Here is a 20192-nt window from a genome sequence, read left to right as displayed (position 1 = left end):
GTCCTATTAGCTATAATCCCCCACCTAAGAGCACATCTGATCTGACCTCCGCTTTCTATCTCTGCCGTCTTCGGAGCGGGGCTGCTCTATGAACATGACAAATAGCTTATTGATCAGCAGATGTCGTCGTCAATGTCCTTTCGACTTGGGCTGCAGCTGCAGTTGCCTGCTCCCTGCAACCTGTCCTAAGCCCCGAGCATCTCCAGCTGAGTCCCCTGCCTCCCTCCCTGCTCCCTCATCACAACTCCCCACTTCCCAGTTGCTATGAGGGAGCCCCCCCCCTCTCTCAGTCCTACCCCACACCGCCTTCCAGCCACCCTCCTCATCCCTCCTTGTCCTCCAAGGTGTGGAAAGGGTCACAGACAAACGCCATCTGCTCCAGCAGGCAGAAAATGGCAGGTGAGACCAGCTCTGGGCCATGTGACCCCTTACACTGGCCAGCTATGGCCACTGAAAACAAGGTCAGGGGAAGATTTGTGGAAAAACAAAAAACCCCAGCTCAGCACATTGACAAATCAACAGTGGGAAAGTAGAGATGGAAAGAGGGAAAAAAACTAATCTGCATTGTTTTAATCCACAGGGAAGATTACACAGTCACGGTGCCTTGACACAGCAGCTTGTCAAAAAGAGGTCATGCAAACTCACTCCCCGCCCGTCATGCTTTTTAGTGCTGCAGAGCATCCATATGTTCCCCACCACCACATGTCTGTCACTCAGCAACGACTTTAATAAACTCTTTTTCCTCAACACATCCAACCTGCCCTGACTCAACTGTGTGTCAGCGGCATATCAAGGCCACCACTAATGAGAGTGTAAACCTTTAAAAAGACATTTCATCATGTTTAATGAGTGCCCTGCAAACAAACGATGAATAACTGGAAACCCTGGGTTTGGTGTCCAACTGTACAACGTGTCTGATGTTTCCAAATTTGGATTTGCTCCATCTGATGTTGACACTGTGCCGTGGAGCTTTTGTTTCCGTCTGTCAAGGACGTGGTCACATTGAATAGATCGAGTGGGAGAGGCCGGCCAGCATCCCACTGGGGCTTTGTGCTCCATCGAGCAATGATGCTGCGACCGAGTGCAAGAGACGGCGATTGTGTATCTGCATGCGAACTCATGGGGCTTTAGGATGACGAGGATATAGCAGGTGTTTCTGACACTCAAAATTATCTTTAATTAGATTCAGATAATTAATAATCCATGTTTTTCATTAATTTACACTTACCACCTGTAGCTCTGCGACATTTGGAGCTTGTTTAGGTACAGATGACACCCACTTGGCAAACATCAGTGAAAACTCCAGCTTTTGCACAACACACCACATCCATGTTTTCTTTTAATTTATAAAAATGCAAAAGTCTCGATCCACCACTCATTTCTTTCATATTTTGCTTCCAATGAGCCAGATATTCTTGAAATGTATTCAAGCACTCTCGGGCAATAGCCCTCCAGGCTTTCTGGAGGTCTTTCAAAGCTTTTTTTGGATATTAGCTACTTTTTCACTCACTTTTAGTCTAGTACTTGTTACTGGCCATTTTCAGAGGATTATTTATCATTTCCTAAGCCACTTAACGCTGACCTATGAATCATTCAAGCATAAAACACTCAACGGATGAACCAGTGTTGTGTCTAAATATAAAATTCCAAAGATAACACAGTTTGAAAGACATAAAATAGTATTTGTGCACCAACAAGGTGATTTCCAAAGAGTTATTACCTAAAAACTTGGCATATCTCAGCATGGTGTGCAGTGTGTCCTTAAAAAAATTGAGGAAACTGGACAAAAGAAGTTTCCCATTTGATCAAAATATAAAGTAAGACCAAGATGTACATATTTAGCAATTAAATGAAAGTAGTATCTGCCTTCTAACATAAAAGAAAAAAGTGAAATTAGGACAGAGATCAGCCATAATTGTCCAATTGGTGTACTTTGCCAGTGTGAAACTACCCCATAATATGGTACAATGAGAGCCATGAATGTAGTAGGTCACTGGGTCATAAGGAAGGATGCAAAGAACTAGAGGAATGTACGGGCTTCTCTTTCTCCTCTTGACTGATTGATGGGCCCCATATTCTTAGGGGTGGAGCGAGACATCTACAGCATCGTGAGATGCTGCCTAATAAGGGAAAGGAGGCGGTTTTTTGTTTTTTTTTTTGTTTTTTTTTAAGTCGAGGTCTATGTTTTAGCTGAACAAAAGCCTTTGTGAAATCATTCATCACTGTCGCCGCTCTGAATCGAACAACACTGGAAAAGAAATGAGAACAAATCCTGGCTGGTGGTATGTTGTTTCTAAAAACTGAGCTTCAAAGACAAGGAATTTTCAAAGTACGGATTTCCACTGGTTTGTTTACAACATCTAGAGGCTTGCAACAATGCAGAGCCCCTCACAGTTGAATCTCTCACTGGAGCCCATGGAAGACAAAAGCAATCTTTGTAAATAGCACTTCTCCTCAAGACACCAGCATTACTTGAAAAACTGGAGCCTTTATCCATGATTCTTTCAATCAAGATACTGACTTGAAAGATGTACTTCAAATGGCAAAAACTACTTTGAGTTATGAGTGAGTTTATATCTTTGAACCTCAAGGAAACAAATGTCAGTTTTACAAGGCAGGGGTGCATTGGGGGATACTTAGAGAATCGGTCTAGTCCTTTTTAAAACATACCAAACTGACCGTTAGTGGTTTGGTTTGGTTTCTCAGGTTTTGTCTACTTTTACTGACTGAGCGTTTTACACAATGGCACAATGGCTAGAAAAACATTGTAGAAGACCAAGTTTGATGCCTTGCGGAGATAAGAGCAAAAGGAAGAGACGTGGCAAAAAGGCTAAGACACAACGCTTACATGTCAACGCTTAAGCACTTCAAAGTACAATGCCATGTAGCATTAGATCATTTAAAGGTATAATTTACCCAATCAGAAACAGGGTACTAACCTTGTTTTTAAGCCAGTTTGGACAACCTTAGAAGGATCAGGTTGGAGTACACTCCAAAGGGGGGGTTTTTCCTTCTCACATGGGGTACAAACAGTAAATGGGAAGCTGGACAGAAGCTGGACAGGTAGAGCTTTGAAAAGGGAGCACCATGAAGAGAGCCCACTGGCATTTATCCACTATTTTTTCACTAGTGGGCAATCAGACATCACATGGACTCCATGGTAGGGCGCTGGCAGGTTAATGACCAGTTAATGCCCAATCTACACTACTCGGGGCATTTGTGTTTCACATGCAGCTTCCAGGGTAATCGGGGTACTTCAATCATTTGCAGTTGTACAAGTTCAAGGCTTTTGAAACCATTTGGTCCCCAGGTCAGTTTGCACAGGTCATCTAAGTGGCTATTAGGTCACTCTGGCTCTCACACGAGATGTCTTAGAAAGTTGGGTGGGGATGACTTAGATGAGAGGGTCATTCCTTTACACATCACTTCCTTTATTAAGGGGCTGTCCTGGCCGAGTAAAGGGGATGGTCAGTGGTCATTTAACCCCCCGCAGCCACCGATCCTGAGACCCTTATTCCCCTTTCCCCTCTGTCCAACCCCCAGCCCCTCTTTGCTCACTCAGGGGGAAAATTACTTTGAGCCGGGGGAATACAGCTCCATTGAGATGGAGAAAGGGTTGTACAAAAGAGGGTGAAGTTTAAAAATTGTCTCTCTTTTCTATGGGGGCTGTGCATCGCTGGAAGGGAAAGGATGATAGCAGCATTGAGGGGACAAGGTCATTAGATTGGCATCTCCATAAGCTCTTCATTTCCATTGTCTGTGCAAATCTGCTCCAAAGGACCTCCATGAGAAATGCCCCCAGTCAACCCCAAACTGAGCCTGGAGTCTCCCCCTTTGTCTGCCACTTTTAGTGTGCTTCCAACACAAAAAGCATTTCTCAAGAACTGTGCACAAAGCTTGTCTCAAGCTCAAAACCAAACAACATTGTTCTGCAGCCTCTGGTTGGCAATGAATTGCAGGCAGCTGCTGATATCTTCAGGCAGAACCTCTTACCTTCGAACGTTTCGGCGCTCCTCCTCGAGCTGCTTGAGAAGTTCATCAATGCATTTGTTGGCATCCATGTATTCCTGCCGAGAGAAAGAAAACTTTATGTGTAAATGATCAAAGAGTCAAATGCTAACAATGATTAAAGGAATACATGCAAAATCACACCCTGACTGCATCCTCGTGTTGCTTTCATAAATGTCAAAGAACGTCAAGACAGGAGTGATTTTTAAAAGGTGTGATAATTCAGTTTAGCCTCTTATCCCCTCTCCATGTGTAATTCCAGAAGTACCTCTGGGTAACTTCTAATGGCTGGCCCAGAAGCAAGCCCGGCAGTGTAATGTCAGCTGGGAATAGCGCTACTGAGTTACAGCACACACAAAATGAGCTAAGGCTGAGAGCAGAATGGAAGAAACAGATGTTAGGATTTCTCGGCTTTGGCCTAATGATTTGCTTCTTAGTGGTCTGACATCATATAGCAGAAGGGGGTTGTAACTGTGAGAAATAGGCCACATACAGCGGGCACCATACTTCAAACATCTGGGTTTTCAGATACTCAGTGTCTACCTGCAGTACACAGCAGAGCACACACTGTGCTGTCAGATCAGTGCGGTGGAGGTTTAAGACTAATTAATTAGATATTAGCTTGACAGCTCACGATACATCTCATGGGTAAATGGTTATCTCTGTGGGACAGATGCTCTCCATTGATTTCCAGACACTCTCATCATGTGCTGTGAGTGTAATTGAATAATGGGGATTCCCAAGAAGAAGTCCCTAAGCCAGAAATCTCAGTCTAGGAGGGGAAAAATGGTCATAGTATCTGCAAACCATCCATTTTTTTAGATCCTTTTATTTTTGCTTTTACTGCAACTACGGCGCCTTGGCCTGCATCTGAACATAACTCCCTTTGCAGCTATTGTAATCTCAGTTCTCTAATTAGTCACTGCCAAAATAAATCCCTTCAATAAAGCACAAAGTCACTGTTGTAGACCAGAATTCAAGGAAAAAAATGAAAAACAAACACAGTGTCTGCAGTTTCCAAACTTTGTGGGAAAACCCTTGATGATAAAATACAGCAGTGTCCACACGAGACAAGTTTGGTCAATATGGAAATTTTTCTTGTTGTAGTGATACACTATATCATAGCAATACACTTTTCTGGGAAACACATTGGGAAATCCCACATAATCAGCCAAAAACAGCAACACAGCCTCAAAAATGACCAATTATTTGACAAATGGTCTAATATTGCATTAATGGTCAAAACCAACATAACCCCAGCACCAACAATGCAATTGACCAGTAACACTGTTGCGATAACACAGCATGCTGACTTAAGGGCTTTCTGCCATTATAATATACTTTACGTGATTATGATTTAATCTTTTTTTAACATTTTTTCTTGCCATAATAGCAAAAGCAGCAGCTTCATTTTGCAGCATGACAATGATTCTGTTTTTCTTAGCAAAACACAAAGGATTGGGGGATGGCTCAAGACTTTTGCACAATACTGTTGCTTGGTGCCCAGGCCTAAGCAAAGTAACAGGTAAAACAGATCATTTACAAAAGCAGAAACAACAAGTCAGCTCAATATTCCCTTTTGGTTTCACACAGAGCACAAACCCAGTCTCCTGGGTAAAAGTTTTGAGCTTCACACATTGTCATGACTACATGAACGTTGCCGATCTTTATGCTATTACTTCTACTTATAAGCATTGTTTTTATGTCTTTTCCCCGATTCACAGGGAAGCTATGACATTACCACAACATGACTGGTGAGTAGCAATGATGGTCCCTGAACACTTCATATGATACTGTGGAAAAACACATACACAATGATATCAGATACAACTATTTGGCACAGGCTTTCAATGCCCTTATTGATTTTTCAGACATGAAACACTGAACTATTTCACAGCCTGTAACACAGCACTTTTAATAATTTGCATTGAGCAATATGAGGACAGAATGATTCTGACCTCCCTGCGAACCACATCTGGGGCCTGAACAGACCTAAAGTACTTCTGTTATCACTACATGGGCTTTTTTAAGCTGTGGCCTTGAGAGCAAATTCACCAGATGTTCAGAGACTGCTGATCTAAATACATTAAGCACAGTTGTTTTGTCTGCTGCTTCTTAAGCAATTATTGGACCTAATCTCGCATCTGAGACTGCCACTCAAAGACAGCCATCACCAGCAGCTTGCACCAGTGCCAGGAGAACATGGCAAAGGCCCAGGTGTCCTGCCGAGTTTGCATTCAAGGGCACTCTGGTGACCATTAGGCAAATAGGGACAAAGAACGACAACAGATCGATGCTTAACAGTGTGGTGTCACATTTTCCAATTTCTGTCATGCAAAAAAAAAATGACAACAAAAGACATTAACTCAGTTTCCATCCATCATCCCTTTCATCACTGGAATCATCCATTTTTACTTAATCAGCATGACAAATCTTTCATGTTTGGAAAGCAACCAATTACAGTGCCTAACAACACTGCCCTAAAGCCATCTGTCAGTCTCAGAGTGTCACAGAACGGGGCCAGAATGGCACTCAGACCCAAGGCGAAAAGGCCATTAGTGCTCAGTGCTAAGTTCCCAAAGTTAAATTTACCGTTGGCTCCAGGAGTAGTTAATCAATAGTGCAAACCATGGCAAATGATTGTTCATGTTTGTGTTCTCTGAATTCATCCTGACCACATGGGTGGACGGAGAGAAGCTTGTAGCTGTGAAATGTGTTCTGCAGAAGAAACAAAGTACACTCTAACAGAAAGATCTCATGCTTTGGTAGGAGGTATGCTAGCTAGTAGTGTGGATAAACAGTTGAAACTGCTTATATATTATGAATAAAAAGGTGTAACTTGTGTATGGCAGAAAAGTTAGAACAGGAAGGTGAAAGCACAGATACATATATCAGCAATAACCTTAAAGAAGCAAATGGTGCTGCCTTCTAGGAAGTGTGAGGCCATTTCCAAATAATTTGCAGTGAGAAAGGTTATTTACAAGTGGAAAACGTTCATGACAGCTGCCAGTCTTCCCAGGAGTGGAGGCCCAGGCAACTTCACCCTAAGGTGAATTAGGTTTGCAAAGTTGCACCTGAAAAAAATCACAAGACCTGTGCAACAATGTGCTTTAGAAGGACAAGACCAAAGTGGAGATGCTTGACCATAATGCACAAAACACAACACATCAGCACAATCACCTCATGTTAGGTGTCAGCACAGTGGTAGTCAAATGTGAGGACATCTGTCTGACAGATAAAGCTTCGCCCAATTTATGTCATGAAACAGGTCAATGATCCCAAGCACAGCAGCAAATCTACAACAGAATGGCTGAAAAATGGAAGAATCAAACTGCTGCAATGGGCCAGTCAAAGTCCAGAATTCAACCTGATTGAAATGCTGAGTTGGGACCTTGAGAGAATTGTGCATAAAGTCTCAAGGAACTGCAGCAACACTGTAAAGAAGAGTGGGCCAGAATTCCTCCACATAATGTGAGAGACTGATAAAGTCATTTAGACCTGAATTATTTCAAGTTATTGCTGCTAAATGTAGTTCTACACGCTACTAAATCATGAGATGTGATTGGTTTTCACGAACTACTTCTGCATGTTGGTATGATAATATATCATCACCTAATTTTAAACCTTGTAAAGACCAGATTATTTTTCAATATGTTCTGGTATGAAAAAGGGTGTACCTACCATAACTGTAGCTAACTCTAACTGAAAGTTACCTAGATCCAATTAAAACTGACTTCAAGTGAACACATTGAACATGAGTGGCCCTGAAGATGAAGAAGTTCAAATATGCTGAACCACTGGTCTAAAGAAAACAAGCACACTCTGAACATTCAACAAACCAACATCTGCCAATTCATCAACTAAAATGTGTGACTTTTTCTCAAGCGGCCAAGAGAACCTTCTTGGGTAAAACATCTGTCTCTGAAACACCATTAGCAACACAATCCCATAATGATTACGACTGCTCCACAAAGGGGAACCTTCTTTGCGAAAAGCCCTGTGTCAGGGGAAATATTTACAGGCCACATCAAAGTCAAGTAAAGCTGGCTAAGTCAGTGTTGTCATCACGTAGCCCTCGTCCTAATGACAGGGCACTGAAATAATCCTCAGCACACATGAAGGAATGTAGAGAATGCAGCATGCTTGTTGTCATGTGAAATAGGAGGGTATTTAAAGCGGAGATTTAAAGCATGACTCATGTATGTAATGCCGCGTGTTATATCTTCAGCCAGGCATTACTCCTGACGGTTTTACGGCGTGAGTGAAAGCTGTACCGTTCCCACGAGGCCCAGGTACTCACGTGTAGACTGGAGAGGGGAAAAAAACACAGAATTTACTAACCCGAGACTTTATCAGAGGCATATTTCTCAGGACCAGCGCTCTGGTGAATGCAATTCCTTACAGTGCTTAAAATGTCCTAAGAGCTGTAAGCTCATAAGGAGTACGTAAGCACCTCCAAAGTATACTAAATCATGAAGAGGCTTTTACAAAAGTCCCAATATACTTCACCTGACAGCAAGATGTGCACTTACAGAGCAACAGACCTTCAGGAGACGTTGTGGTAAATTAAACTGAATAAGGCGAGATTGGTTGGACTGCTGCATGTAAATCTAATTTTACAGGTAACAGATTTCACTAAAAATTGTTTCTCGTACTCAGTGTTTTAAGATGACAATTGGACTTGAAGCTGCTGAACAAGGTGAAGCCTCTTTTCAAAGCAAATGTCTAAATGTTATTTTATTTCCTTATTGTAGGTATAACGTAGAATGGGGTTAAAACCTGAGCCATTCAGTCGAAGTGGCCTCTTTTAGGATCTTGTTCCCATCAATGAGGCATGAGGGATCACTAGATATTTTGATGAGTACTTCCTTTTGTCCTTTCGCTGGCAACCTGGTCCCACGTTCCTGCAGTGTGGACATATAAAAAGCTTGCACCAGTTACTAAGACTTCATATGCCATGGAGTTTGTGGTCACTAGGTCTACACCCAGCTGAACACCTATGGAAGATTTTGGACTAATGAGGAAATACATGAAGGGTATATCTTTTACAAGAATGATGTCTGTCCCTCAGTAGAGTTCCAGAAACTTAAAAAGTCAAGAAGGACTGAAGCTATTCTGGCAAAGCTTGTTGAATCAACATCTTTTAAGACTCTTTATTTTGTTTTATTCTTTATTTTGTCACCTTTATTTTGTAATTTATTTCCTGCACTTGAGGTTTCCTAAATAAGAAACCGTTTTAATTATAAATACACATTTTGCCTATTCTTTTTTGTGTGCAGAATGAAAGCTTTTTAAGGTGAATGAATGGAAGGATTGCCCATGGTACAGATGATATTGCACTTTAAAAAGCCATTCATTAACAGCCAGTGCTGTGCACAGCATTGATTTTTGCAGCTATAATAAAAGCAGGGGCCGAGCTATTGTTAACCTGTCAGGTAATGTGTTTGCAGATGTTCATGCTCTGCGACCGCTGCTTCTCAGTAATGTTTATCCAGCCGTGTTTACTCAAGTGTGTGAGAGCGTTTGATAAGCAGGCGCTCAGTAGCTGCCGAGGAAAGAGCTTCCCCTGACTCGCGCCATGGCTCGAGTCCCATATCCAGGCCCCCCTCCAACTGCTTGTGTGCCTTTATGAAATTTTTAAACGTGAGTGCCATCCCCCCACTGCCTTGGCACCAAGAAGCAGAGAGGGAACATATATATATATATATATATATATATATACATATATATATATATATATATATATATATATATATATATATATATATATATATATATATATATATATGTGAAAAAAAACCCAACACACTTCTGACCACACAAACATGCAAACAGGCAGACTGTCTGACACTCAAAGTCAGTGCAATCTGTTTAAGATTAATGGTCCAGATTTCTCAGTAATAAAACATCAGATGCATTATTCATCCATATGAGCCTCGCAAGCACACTCTGCTCTTTCACACATTTTTGGAGATTAGGAGCGATGGAGCCACATCCCCGACGAGCGTCTGCTTCTTATATCGGCTGCTTTGGAGTCGACTGGAAAAAATAAATAAACTTTAAGCTAGATAAAACTGACCTGGTTGCTGCAGAGGTCAGGATACGTTCCTTTAAATCCTCGCTGATGTAAGTTCCTTCCACCACCTTGATGTGTCTGCAGATGAGAACCTCCGCCTGGCTTGACTGATAAGACACCTTGTAGAGGTCTGCAGCCTCTGGGAATAACACCCAGCCAAAGACAAGGTCACAACCTCGATCCTCCCTAACCCTGCGTCCCAACCCATCCCGCCAACCTATCTCTGCTTTCCAGGAATATATTTGTTTTTGCAGACTGATGACATGCCAGCAAGGCCTGTGGGACTGAAAAAGCATCTGAAAAGCCTGAAAAGCTGCAGGTTTGATAGAAAGTAACAGTCCCACATGGGCTACTGCAAGTCAAAGGTTAGGCCAACAGAATTTAAGATTTCGTTCTGGGCGTTTTGTTTTGGGGGGTTTTTTCACCGTACACTTGAGAATGAGTTATGACAGTGACTTCTCAAGGTGTGGGAGATATACTACATCTGATAGGGCTGTTAGTCTGGGCTTCCTGCCAAACACACAGATGTGTCTGCTGCCGAATACACCTGCCATCCAATACTCCAAAGTTTATGTGAACATCACCGGCAAAAGATGTAAACACTGCAAATTTAATTAGCGTCAATGAAAATGTATTCTCGTTTCCCCAGTATAATTTCTAATGACTGTGATCCTATCATATTATCCGGTAAGACTAAAGCCACTGCTGCTTGTATCAGGTTTAGTTCAGCCTTAGTTAAATTCATTAGTCTTATCAGGATGTTTCGGGGCTCTGTGGTGGTGATCCATCTCTCAGTGGTCTTTACTCACATCCCCAATGACCTGGCGTCATAATATCTGCTCAGCCATCAGGCGCTCATATCCTCAGACCCCGATATCTCCACTGATAGCCCTGCTGTTTAATCCCGGAGCGCGCAGCTTCTTGGATTAATGCGTGTTATTATTCATGTGGGAAAAACATAGAGGTCTGTGTGCTGTCAGCTTGATCTGTCAGGGAGGATTGCTGTCAGTGGCGGATGTGATCCCAGATATTTTCATCGGTCGCATAAAGGACAACCATTTCCTGCATCCAAATGATTTGATGAATTCATAAAGGAAATTGTTGATTCTTGAGAAGACACAATGGGCTGAGACAAGGTCACGACCTCTACTGCCGTGGGAGGTCGGCTCTTCTCTGTCCTCAGAGGCTATCATCTATCTTGGTTCAGTCAGAGACACTACAGAGAAAAACGCATTCGAAGAATCCTTAATAGAAATCTATTGGAGAGTTCCTTAATGGCAGAAATGTGGCTTTGCCCTCCCCGTTCCCAAAGAGCCAATCAAACTTACTGATCACGCTGCACAAATCACTCACTAATTCTAGTCTAATTTTAAGCACAGCAGTGAAATGAATGGAGTTTACCGTTATTAGATATTTATAGCTGTTCATTTTGTGGCTCGCACATGTGGACTTGTTCAGTTCTTTTTTTATTTTTTTTATTTGATGACTTTTAAGTTTTATGTTAGCAGTTTTTTTTACAGTTCTTTTATAGTTCTGTAGTATATGCTGTATATATAGTTTCTATTCGTATGTCATTTCCTAGCGTCGTTTTTGTATTTTTGCTACTATAATGGTTGACAGTTTGTATAGTGCAAAATGGAAAAGGAAACCTTGCAAAATGCAAGGAATAAAACAGTTTAAATGAACAAAAACACTAGAGGTTGTTATTAAGCTATGACGTTACTTTTATTATTGTTGTTGTTGTTATAGGCTGTTTATAAAGATTGCATTATTCTACAGTCACACATGGGGAAAACAGTGTGTAGGAGACCAAAATAAATTTCCCATGACCAAATTATTGCAACTGTGCCATCTTGCTGCCTTGGGTTTCTTCTAAAACAGGGACCAGGTCTGCGACCACTTACGGTCAGGTGCCATCTCCAAAGCAACTTTGGTTCACCAAGATGGTGATAAAACCACAATAAGACAGAGTCTTACTCGTCCATCAATAGTGGCATAGTTACTGCAGGATAGGCTAAATGACTGCAGGCGCTTGGCCAAGTTGATAGGGTCAAGTTAGCAAATACTTGCAATCATTTTGTGATAATACAACAATTAACTGAAATCAGAATCACAAATCTTTTGCCATCTACAAACACAAAAATTCACATTAAAACACAAATTCATATTTCTTCCACAAATTGTGACATAGTCGATTTAGGATGGTGATTTAATTGCACTCAGTAATGTTATTTTTATAGAAATGTAACCAGAATACAACCAGTTGCCAACCCGTTGATTTGCAAAAAACTCACATCATAGAAAAGTTGCATTCTGGACAACCACTGACTTTTGCCAGCTGCAAGGTGGTTGCTATCAGCCACTGTGAGTTACCACTTTGGATCCTTATGTTGACCATGTTTAGAGACAGAAGACACCATATTTGTAACTACTAAGATTGCAGCTAATGCTAGCTAGCTTGGTTAGCAACATGCATATCACGTTATGGTTGTACTGCTAGGTAGATAAAATAAGAAGAATTTCATGAAATGCAATTGATTACCAAAAATATGATGGAGAGGTGGAAGTCCACCCACCTGTCAGTGTCCTAATTATGTTTCGGGTTTAGTTTAATTGAAATATGCAATTATTATTTTTTTGCATACAGTTGTGAAGAGGAGGAACTTAGCTACACAGACTAACACCTTTGTTTGTACTAGGCTATAAAAAAGGTTATTTTTGCTGTAAAGTTCAAAATTTTATCATGGAAGTCTATGAGGCTTGACAGGCTTTTGGAAAAAGCCTCAAGTTACTGCATGTTATTGCCAGATTACTGACCTATAACAGCTAATAACAGTAACAATCCCGGCTTTGAGTGTTCATTAGAAAATATTACATTTTGAAATGAAAACTAAAATAAAAATCTCTTTCTGGCACGCAGTTAATGAACCATCACTCATTAAATGTTGCTGAATCTGAGTTGAGTGCTTACACTACGCCTGATTGTACCTAAACTGTAACGCTCACACAGTGGCCTCATTGAGTAGAGGACGTTTGTGTAACAAATGCCTCCAGTGAGCAGGATATTCTTCATCTGCCTACCTGCTCCAAACGGAGGAGTGTCAGGCACCAAGGATTACTTCAAGATACAAAAGGGAGCCTGTTCATCATCTAGAATGGGTTTCAGCAATTTGGGTTATCTGATGTTCTTCCTCCAGCAGCACCTACGGCCGGGCCCAGCCCAAACATCAACACCTCGCCACCGTCAGGAATCCAAATCCCAGCAGATTATCTTTCCAAACATTAAGATACGCTCCTTCTCCGCTCTTTGGGTTTGACAGAGTGTCCCATTCATGCCTGTTGGGAACAGTGGCCAAGCTGTTCATGCCACAAATCTCTCAGGGAGGGAGCTGAAAAAGTGCCTCAGATGTCAATATTTGATCGCTTCCACAGAGCTGCCTGTGTGGAAGAGCCTGTGGATGCGTGGTACACCCATGTGAAAATATACACGTGTGGATTTAGAAGTTTATATGTGTTTTTGCTGAATCTGTGTGCAAATTTCAAAATAAAAGTCAACAAAAATGAAGCAGTTAAGCGTAAAGAGTACCAAGACACCATCATATAGTTTGTGCACATAAGTAAGGCTGTTCCTTCTTTGTATGTGACGTCGAAACCTTTGAAAAAATCAATAAATATATCAACAGGAATGAAGGCGTTTGAAGAAGCATTTTTCAGCCAAGAATTGTACTCCAGCAATGGCTGCTCTGACCAAACCTCACGGCTGAATTGGATTAAAGAGCTACTGAACTTTGTCTGCATTATATATTTTTCCATTTGTCACATAAATCCCCTTTCTCCTTTTGCTTTGTCTCTTTAATCCCTTTTTATGTTCTCTGCCAAAACACACATCAGGGAGGAGCGGTCGAGGAATGCTACCTTTCCAAATATAAACAAACACTTAGTGTATCCACACTGGTACCAGTGTTTCCAGACAGGATGGGAATCTAGGAAACAGGGAGGGGGGGAGTCTGTTGTGTTGCCTGTGCCCAGATTTTACAAGCTTGGGGGTTCGCTGGGTTTTTATTATCATCTGGGGGCCAATATTCAGCCAGGTGTACTCTGAGCGGGAGGGAGGGTGGCGATGACAGAAATCAAAAGGAAACCTGGACCTGACAAGCCGCGGGAGAGCACCGGGGAAACCAGGGAGGCTGCTACACGAGAGAACGAGAAAGCAAGTGAGCGTCAAAGAGGATGAGAGAGACAAAGGGTACAAAGAAAGAAAGAAAAGGGATATTTAAAACTGCAACAGCTGCTGGGGAAAGAGAGCTAAAACGCGGTTTTGATATTGTGATTTTGACTTTACCCGAGGAGGTTTATTTTTTCTGTTGGGTGAGATCTAAAAGGTTCAGATAAAGTCGTGGACAGTATACAGTCAACACTGAAGTGCCTTTGCACCTGCACGCTTGTCTGTTGTCTGTTTGTTTTGAAAATGTGCACGTGAGGATGGATGACTCACTGCACACAAAATCTACCAACAGGTACAAGTAAAGTAACCTGAACCTGAACGGACAGCGAAGGATGGCAGTGACCACATTCGCACAGGTCGCCTGGTGGGAGGCACACACTCTGAGACAGATTGGTGAAGATTTGCGAATAACTGTTGCCCAAGTTATAGCTGTAGCACTAAGCTATACTGATGCTACATGCTTTCAATTAGAAAAAGATACCTAACGCTTTTCTAGCTGGATTTTTCAGACAGATAAGCAGCTTTGGTGAAGCTGAGGTAAGTGACATGGCGCCATCGTCTTGACAACAAGCAAGCTAAATCAGCACTACCAAAGCCCTCTGTATGTGAGATGCCCAGGCAGAGGTAAAACAAAGTCAAAGCAGCGCTAAGGGACGAAGAAATGACCTCTTCCCAATGACCAAACACGCGTCTCCACTATATAGGAGCTACCAACACCCAAACACCACATACAGGCTATGTCAATAGTGCTGTGCTGGATGGAGCGTGATTTACTGGCTACGTTCCTCCATAATAGCGATGGAGAGTGCTGTTTGGGTAGGGATATCTGGTCCCATTGACATCATAGCGAGCCAAGAGTAGGACAAACTGTCTGAAACAGCTTATTTAGAGCCGTCTAAATCCTGAGCTTTTGGCTCACAGGGATTACTTGTATATACACTGACCTCATTGTTTGAAACTTAGCCATGTTTAATATGAGCTTCCACCATTGTAACAGTAAACACAAGACCAAAAAAATCAGGAGAAACATAATAATAATAATCCCCTTCAACTGAAGTTTCCCAAGACCAGAACCGTAGAGTTAAATCGCAGCAGCTAGCTACTATTAATTATGGCATACATATAAACAGAATACGTAAAACACTGTTGATTATGTCAGTGATTTAAGCCAAACATCAGTCAGTCCTGAGCCAAAGGACGAGTGACAACACTTTGGGGAAAAAGGAACAAAAAAAAGAAAAAACGAGCATGAGAGAAATCCTTTGGCAAGTGACAGAAGAAGGGGCAGATCAGAGCAGAGGGCTGATGCTAACCAGATGTTGGTTGGTTCGCAGGGGTAAGCTGGGCTTCTGTTTATGCAGGCTTTGACAGACAGGCACCACACCTAACCAAGCCACGCTGTAGCCGAACAGTTCTCCAAGAGGAGGAAGGCTCGATCCAGCCGCAGCAACGGCGCTCACTACACGGGAAATTAGGTAGATTATAGATCGAGCAAAAGACCTCAAGAGGATCCATTTAGCACTATCTGCCTGATACTTATTGTACACTCTTTGGAGGCTTTGTTTGCACTCAATGCTTTTGGCTTGTTGCTGGTACGTTCTATATTTCAGTGTGTGTGTACAATTCTGATACAAAACCCACGAAGCAAGGTTTAAAAAGAAATCAGGAAAACATTACCTACTGTGCCAGAGTTCAGCTGAGAGGACAAGAGAGAACAGCATCTCAGGTAACAAATCAAAACCCGCAAACAGTACAAAATCCCTTCCAAGCGTGTGTTTTTGCAGGATATTTCTTGCCTGAGACACTCCATCAGATTCCCTGACAGCTCACGTACATTAGCTTCAGGACTCAGCTTTATCACAGCCTCTCCTCTGTTTAATCCAGAGGCTGATTTATTGACGGGGCCTGTCTGTGCGCTGAGTCGGCCAGCCCAGGTGCCGGGCAGATGTCGAAGCGAGCTCGGAGGCAAAGAATTGCATTCCTGCTAGAGAAAGCATTAATGTCAGCCTCTGATTTTCGGCACTGGTAGGGGGGGAAGACAGAGATTGCCTCGGAGGCATGCAAGGAAACCATAAGCAGAGAAATGGTAATGTGACAAGCAGTAGGCTCCTGTCATCCACAAACCCACCTGTGCCACTCATACTTATCAGGTCCACATCCCCTATCTGGCCTGGCAGACACAGGGTCCAGATATAGTGCGGTGTTTCTTTTTTTTAACTCAGGAAGCTAGAGCAGAATAATAATAATGAGAAATGTGAAAGGAGATAGGATATGGCGACTTCTGACCTCTGCAGCAGGACTCTGTGCTATGATTATTACAGTGGTCATGAATTATTTCTGCGGTGATCTGGATGCTCACTGCATCTTTCCAGACAGATCGTGGGGTAGGCGGCAGCCTCGGGGTTAACACAACAGGTTTGTTTGAATTCGAGGTCCAACCAGAAAGAAAACTGAGTGTGGTGGGGGGGAAATGAATGAGGACAGAATTCCCTAAACAGACAGGTGCCCATGACCACCACTCGAGTATTCTTCGAGGCTTCAGAAATAGCTGTGACTTTAAAGGAGAGAACTGCAATGATAGTTTTTGGGGGGGGAGTGGACAGGCGGATGACTAACTGACAACTAAACAAATATTTTTAGTCACAAAGGGCGGGGTGTATCATCTAATGAGTGCATTTAGGCATGTTCATGATGAACTACCAAAGTTCAAACTAAGCATCAGAATAGGGAAGAAAGGTGATTTAAGTGCCAGATGGGTGGTCCAACTATTTCACAAACTGCTGATCTGCCAAACAACCTTCAGTAGAGTTTACAGAGGATTAGGGCTGCCACAAACTATTATTTTGATAGTCGACTAGTCACTGATTATTTTTGCGATTAGTTGACTAATCAGATTCTGCATCCATTGGACGTAAAACGTACAGCTTATTGCACCAGCAGCATCTGCTCTTATATAACTATCATTAGCTTACAGCTTTAAGTGTTTAAGGTATGTGCTAACTAAAAATAAAGACAAGATGATACATTTTAATGAAATTTGCAGATTGTTTCGGTGGAGTTTAATGAACTCAGCCGTCTGCTCCTTGCTATCTAAAATATAACAGGACACCGGAGTATATTCTCGACCTTCTCACACTTCTGATGATCTGCTTGACGTTTATTCAGCTGTGTAAAAACTATAACTTTAATCTCAGCTAAACCAATTCACTCAGGAACAAATAAAATACTGAAAAAGGCCAAACAACAACATTTTTAAGTTATCTAAGTGACTTATATATCATGTTTAACCTGAGTAGCGAAAGACAGCGGTGGGTTTGAAAACGATTTGCCGGGAGTCCGGTGTTCTCACCGGCTCTAGTGAGCCTTGAACCCCGGCTAGCTATCGAGCTAGTGGGTAACAGACGTCTCCGAAAACGTCAGAACGCTTTTGAAAATATGTGGTGTCTTGATAAACTGAGCAGATATTTGAAGTTTACACAGCTACATTCTCGCCTGAAAATATGTTAAACGTTTATTTTGTGACCCAGAAAGAATAATAAAAGTAATATTAAAACTAGCTAGCTGCCGCCATTGTTGGAACCTGAGCTGGGCCGCGCTATGAATTCTGGGATAGGCTGGGCCACGAAGGATACACTCGACCCATCCTTCAAATCTGGGGAAATGAAGGGCACATTTGTCGGCTGCATTTGTTGGAGTCTTCGAATTTGGACAGCCTTCGTCTTGTCGCTGTAACGTAATCGGCCTACAAATGTGGGCACAGGAGGATGCGGTTCCTGAATTTGGACACAGCTACGATACCGGAGACAGCTTCTTCTTCTTCGAGGTTTAACGGCAGCTGGCCTCCTTGTGCATGCAGTGCTGCCAGCTCCTGTTTCAGTCCGTTATTACACTCTTAAATCCTACTACTTATTTCTGCGTCTTTCAGGATCTTACAAAGCTTCAAACGACCCGTCGACTATTAAATTAGTCGTCGACGATTTTGATAGTCGACTAATCGTGGCCGCCCTACAGAGGATAGTCTGAAAAAGAGAAAATATCCAGTGAGCAGCAGTTCTCTGGGAGAAGATGTCTTGTTAACGCCAGAGGTCAGAGGATAATGGCCAGACTGCTTCAAGCTGATAGGAAGGAGTCAGGAAATCAAATCACCACTTGTTACAGCCAGGCTACGCAGATGAGCATCTCCACAGCAGCAGAACACGAAACTGAGATGACAATTCAGAACCACCAAAACTGGACAATAGAAAACTGGATGTTCTGGTCTGATGAGTCTTGATTTCTGCTCCAACGTTCAGATGGTACGGTCATCTGTGTGATATGGTCATAGGGTGTGCCGGCTTTTTTTATTTAAACATAAAAACAATCACTTGAGCCTAAAGGAAAAAATTGGAATACTGTGAAAAAATGTTGTTATTATTCCTGCCCTACAGGATTTAAAAAGCAAACACATCATTATGCTGTTTTGATGGAAACTGAAATTCTGACACTTTTAACTCGTCACAGAAAGACCATGTAGGTCTTACAAATGTGTCTGCAATTTGTGGGTGACCATCATTGAAACATGACGCTGAGTCTGTTTCCGATCTGCGGGTAAGTGCCGCCTCACAAAGCTTACAGGAAGACTTTTGGTCTTATATTTCAATTTCCACGTGAGTGCAGCAGTTTAAGCCTGAAGACATTATCTCCAGGCTACTGCATCCATTTCATGGGTTAATGTGAACAAAGACCTCTCACTGCAGCGGCTTACCGCACTCTGTCAAGTGATCTGACAGAAGACTGAGGGTCCAATAATTCAGCAGCATAAAATATTTAAATCGACCATCATTGACTTTTAAAGGTATTGTTGCGGCCCTTTTTCGGGAAGCTTTTTACGGTCAGAGCTCATCCAGGTTAGGAAGGAATTTCAATATGAATCTGGAGCCAACCACACGCTGTATTTACACAGTTAATGGCACTAAATCTTTGTTATCATCTCAAGTGGAGTCATATTTTTAGCAGCCATTTTTTTTGTTTTATTTCATCCAGATGGGAGCCGGGGAGGAATCTGACATCAGTGCTGTTTCTCATTAAGCCTCTCAGATGAGGTGACATCAGTAGACTTTTGCAGCAGGGCTGAAATACACTGGATTTCTCCTTGAAACAGGCGTGGGGTTAAAGGTCTATCTGATAAATAAATCACATTTCCATCAACACAAGAACTCATTTTCCAAACAGGAGCCCAAAATCAAATATTATTTGTTTGTGCTAAAATTAAGTTCATATCCTCACAGCACTGAAACTCTTTGAGATATTTCCAGATATTTCGGAACGTGATAGTGTCGCTACTGTGGGAAAATCTCGCAGAGCAAGGACCTGAATTTCCTTTGCTTACACCAGCTATTTGCTCTTACAATAACAACACTGTTCCATCATTATTATTTGTTTACTCGGCTAACCCTCTTTATCTGGGGCAACCCCCCCTCTTTTTAGCGAATGCTCCAGCATTCTCTGAACCCTCTGGAAGCCATTTCTCAACCAGACCTTCCAATAGGCTGTTTGAAAGTGAGGCACCAGCTTCATTCTGAGAGTTTACAATAGCACACCCATCAGATGCCCTCTGCCCCTAAAAGCATTACCTTCAGCATGAGCTTTTTACCATGGTACATAATACAGGACATGCTAGAGCACTCTGCATTGTTCCACTTGTAGGTCAAAAGTTGGGCTGATCACATTGGCTGTAGCATTAATGGGGGTGAGCAGACAAGATCCTTTCACTCCATGGTAGAGTAAACAACTCTCACTCCTATAATATCCTGTTGTGCAGAGGGGCTGGAAACAAGAATGATTGGAGTCCCATGAAGCTGTAGCCCCAAAAATGCAACTTAATAAGTCAAAGTTTATGAAAAA

The 20192-nt window shown here is 42.2% G+C and overlaps 1 protein-coding gene across 3 annotated transcripts in view; it reads right to left on the bottom strand.

Moving 5' to 3' along the window:
- The window catches only part of LOC146608113 (nck-associated protein 5-like), a 187296-nt gene that overhangs the window by 123110 nt on the left and 43994 nt on the right, over positions 1 to 20192 (bottom strand). For all 3 annotated transcript variants that reach the window (XM_085347468.1, XM_085347469.1, XM_085347470.1), the window contains one exon: positions 3994 to 4067. In XM_085347468.1, coding sequence (XP_085203594.1) covers positions 3994 to 4067 — 74 coding nt within the window. The remainder of the gene's footprint in view (positions 1 to 3993; positions 4068 to 20192) is intronic.

Source organism: Diplotaxodon limnothrissa, linkage group LG23 (genome assembly GCF_057381915.1).
Source record: "Diplotaxodon limnothrissa isolate DT_005_m linkage group LG23, D_limnothrissa_male_GT1.1, whole genome shotgun sequence".
In the NCBI taxonomy this organism is placed as follows: Eukaryota; Metazoa; Chordata; class Actinopteri; order Cichliformes; family Cichlidae; genus Diplotaxodon; species Diplotaxodon limnothrissa.
The sequence above is the reverse complement of the archived record's forward strand: the minus strand, read 5'-3'. Positions and strand labels throughout refer to the sequence as shown.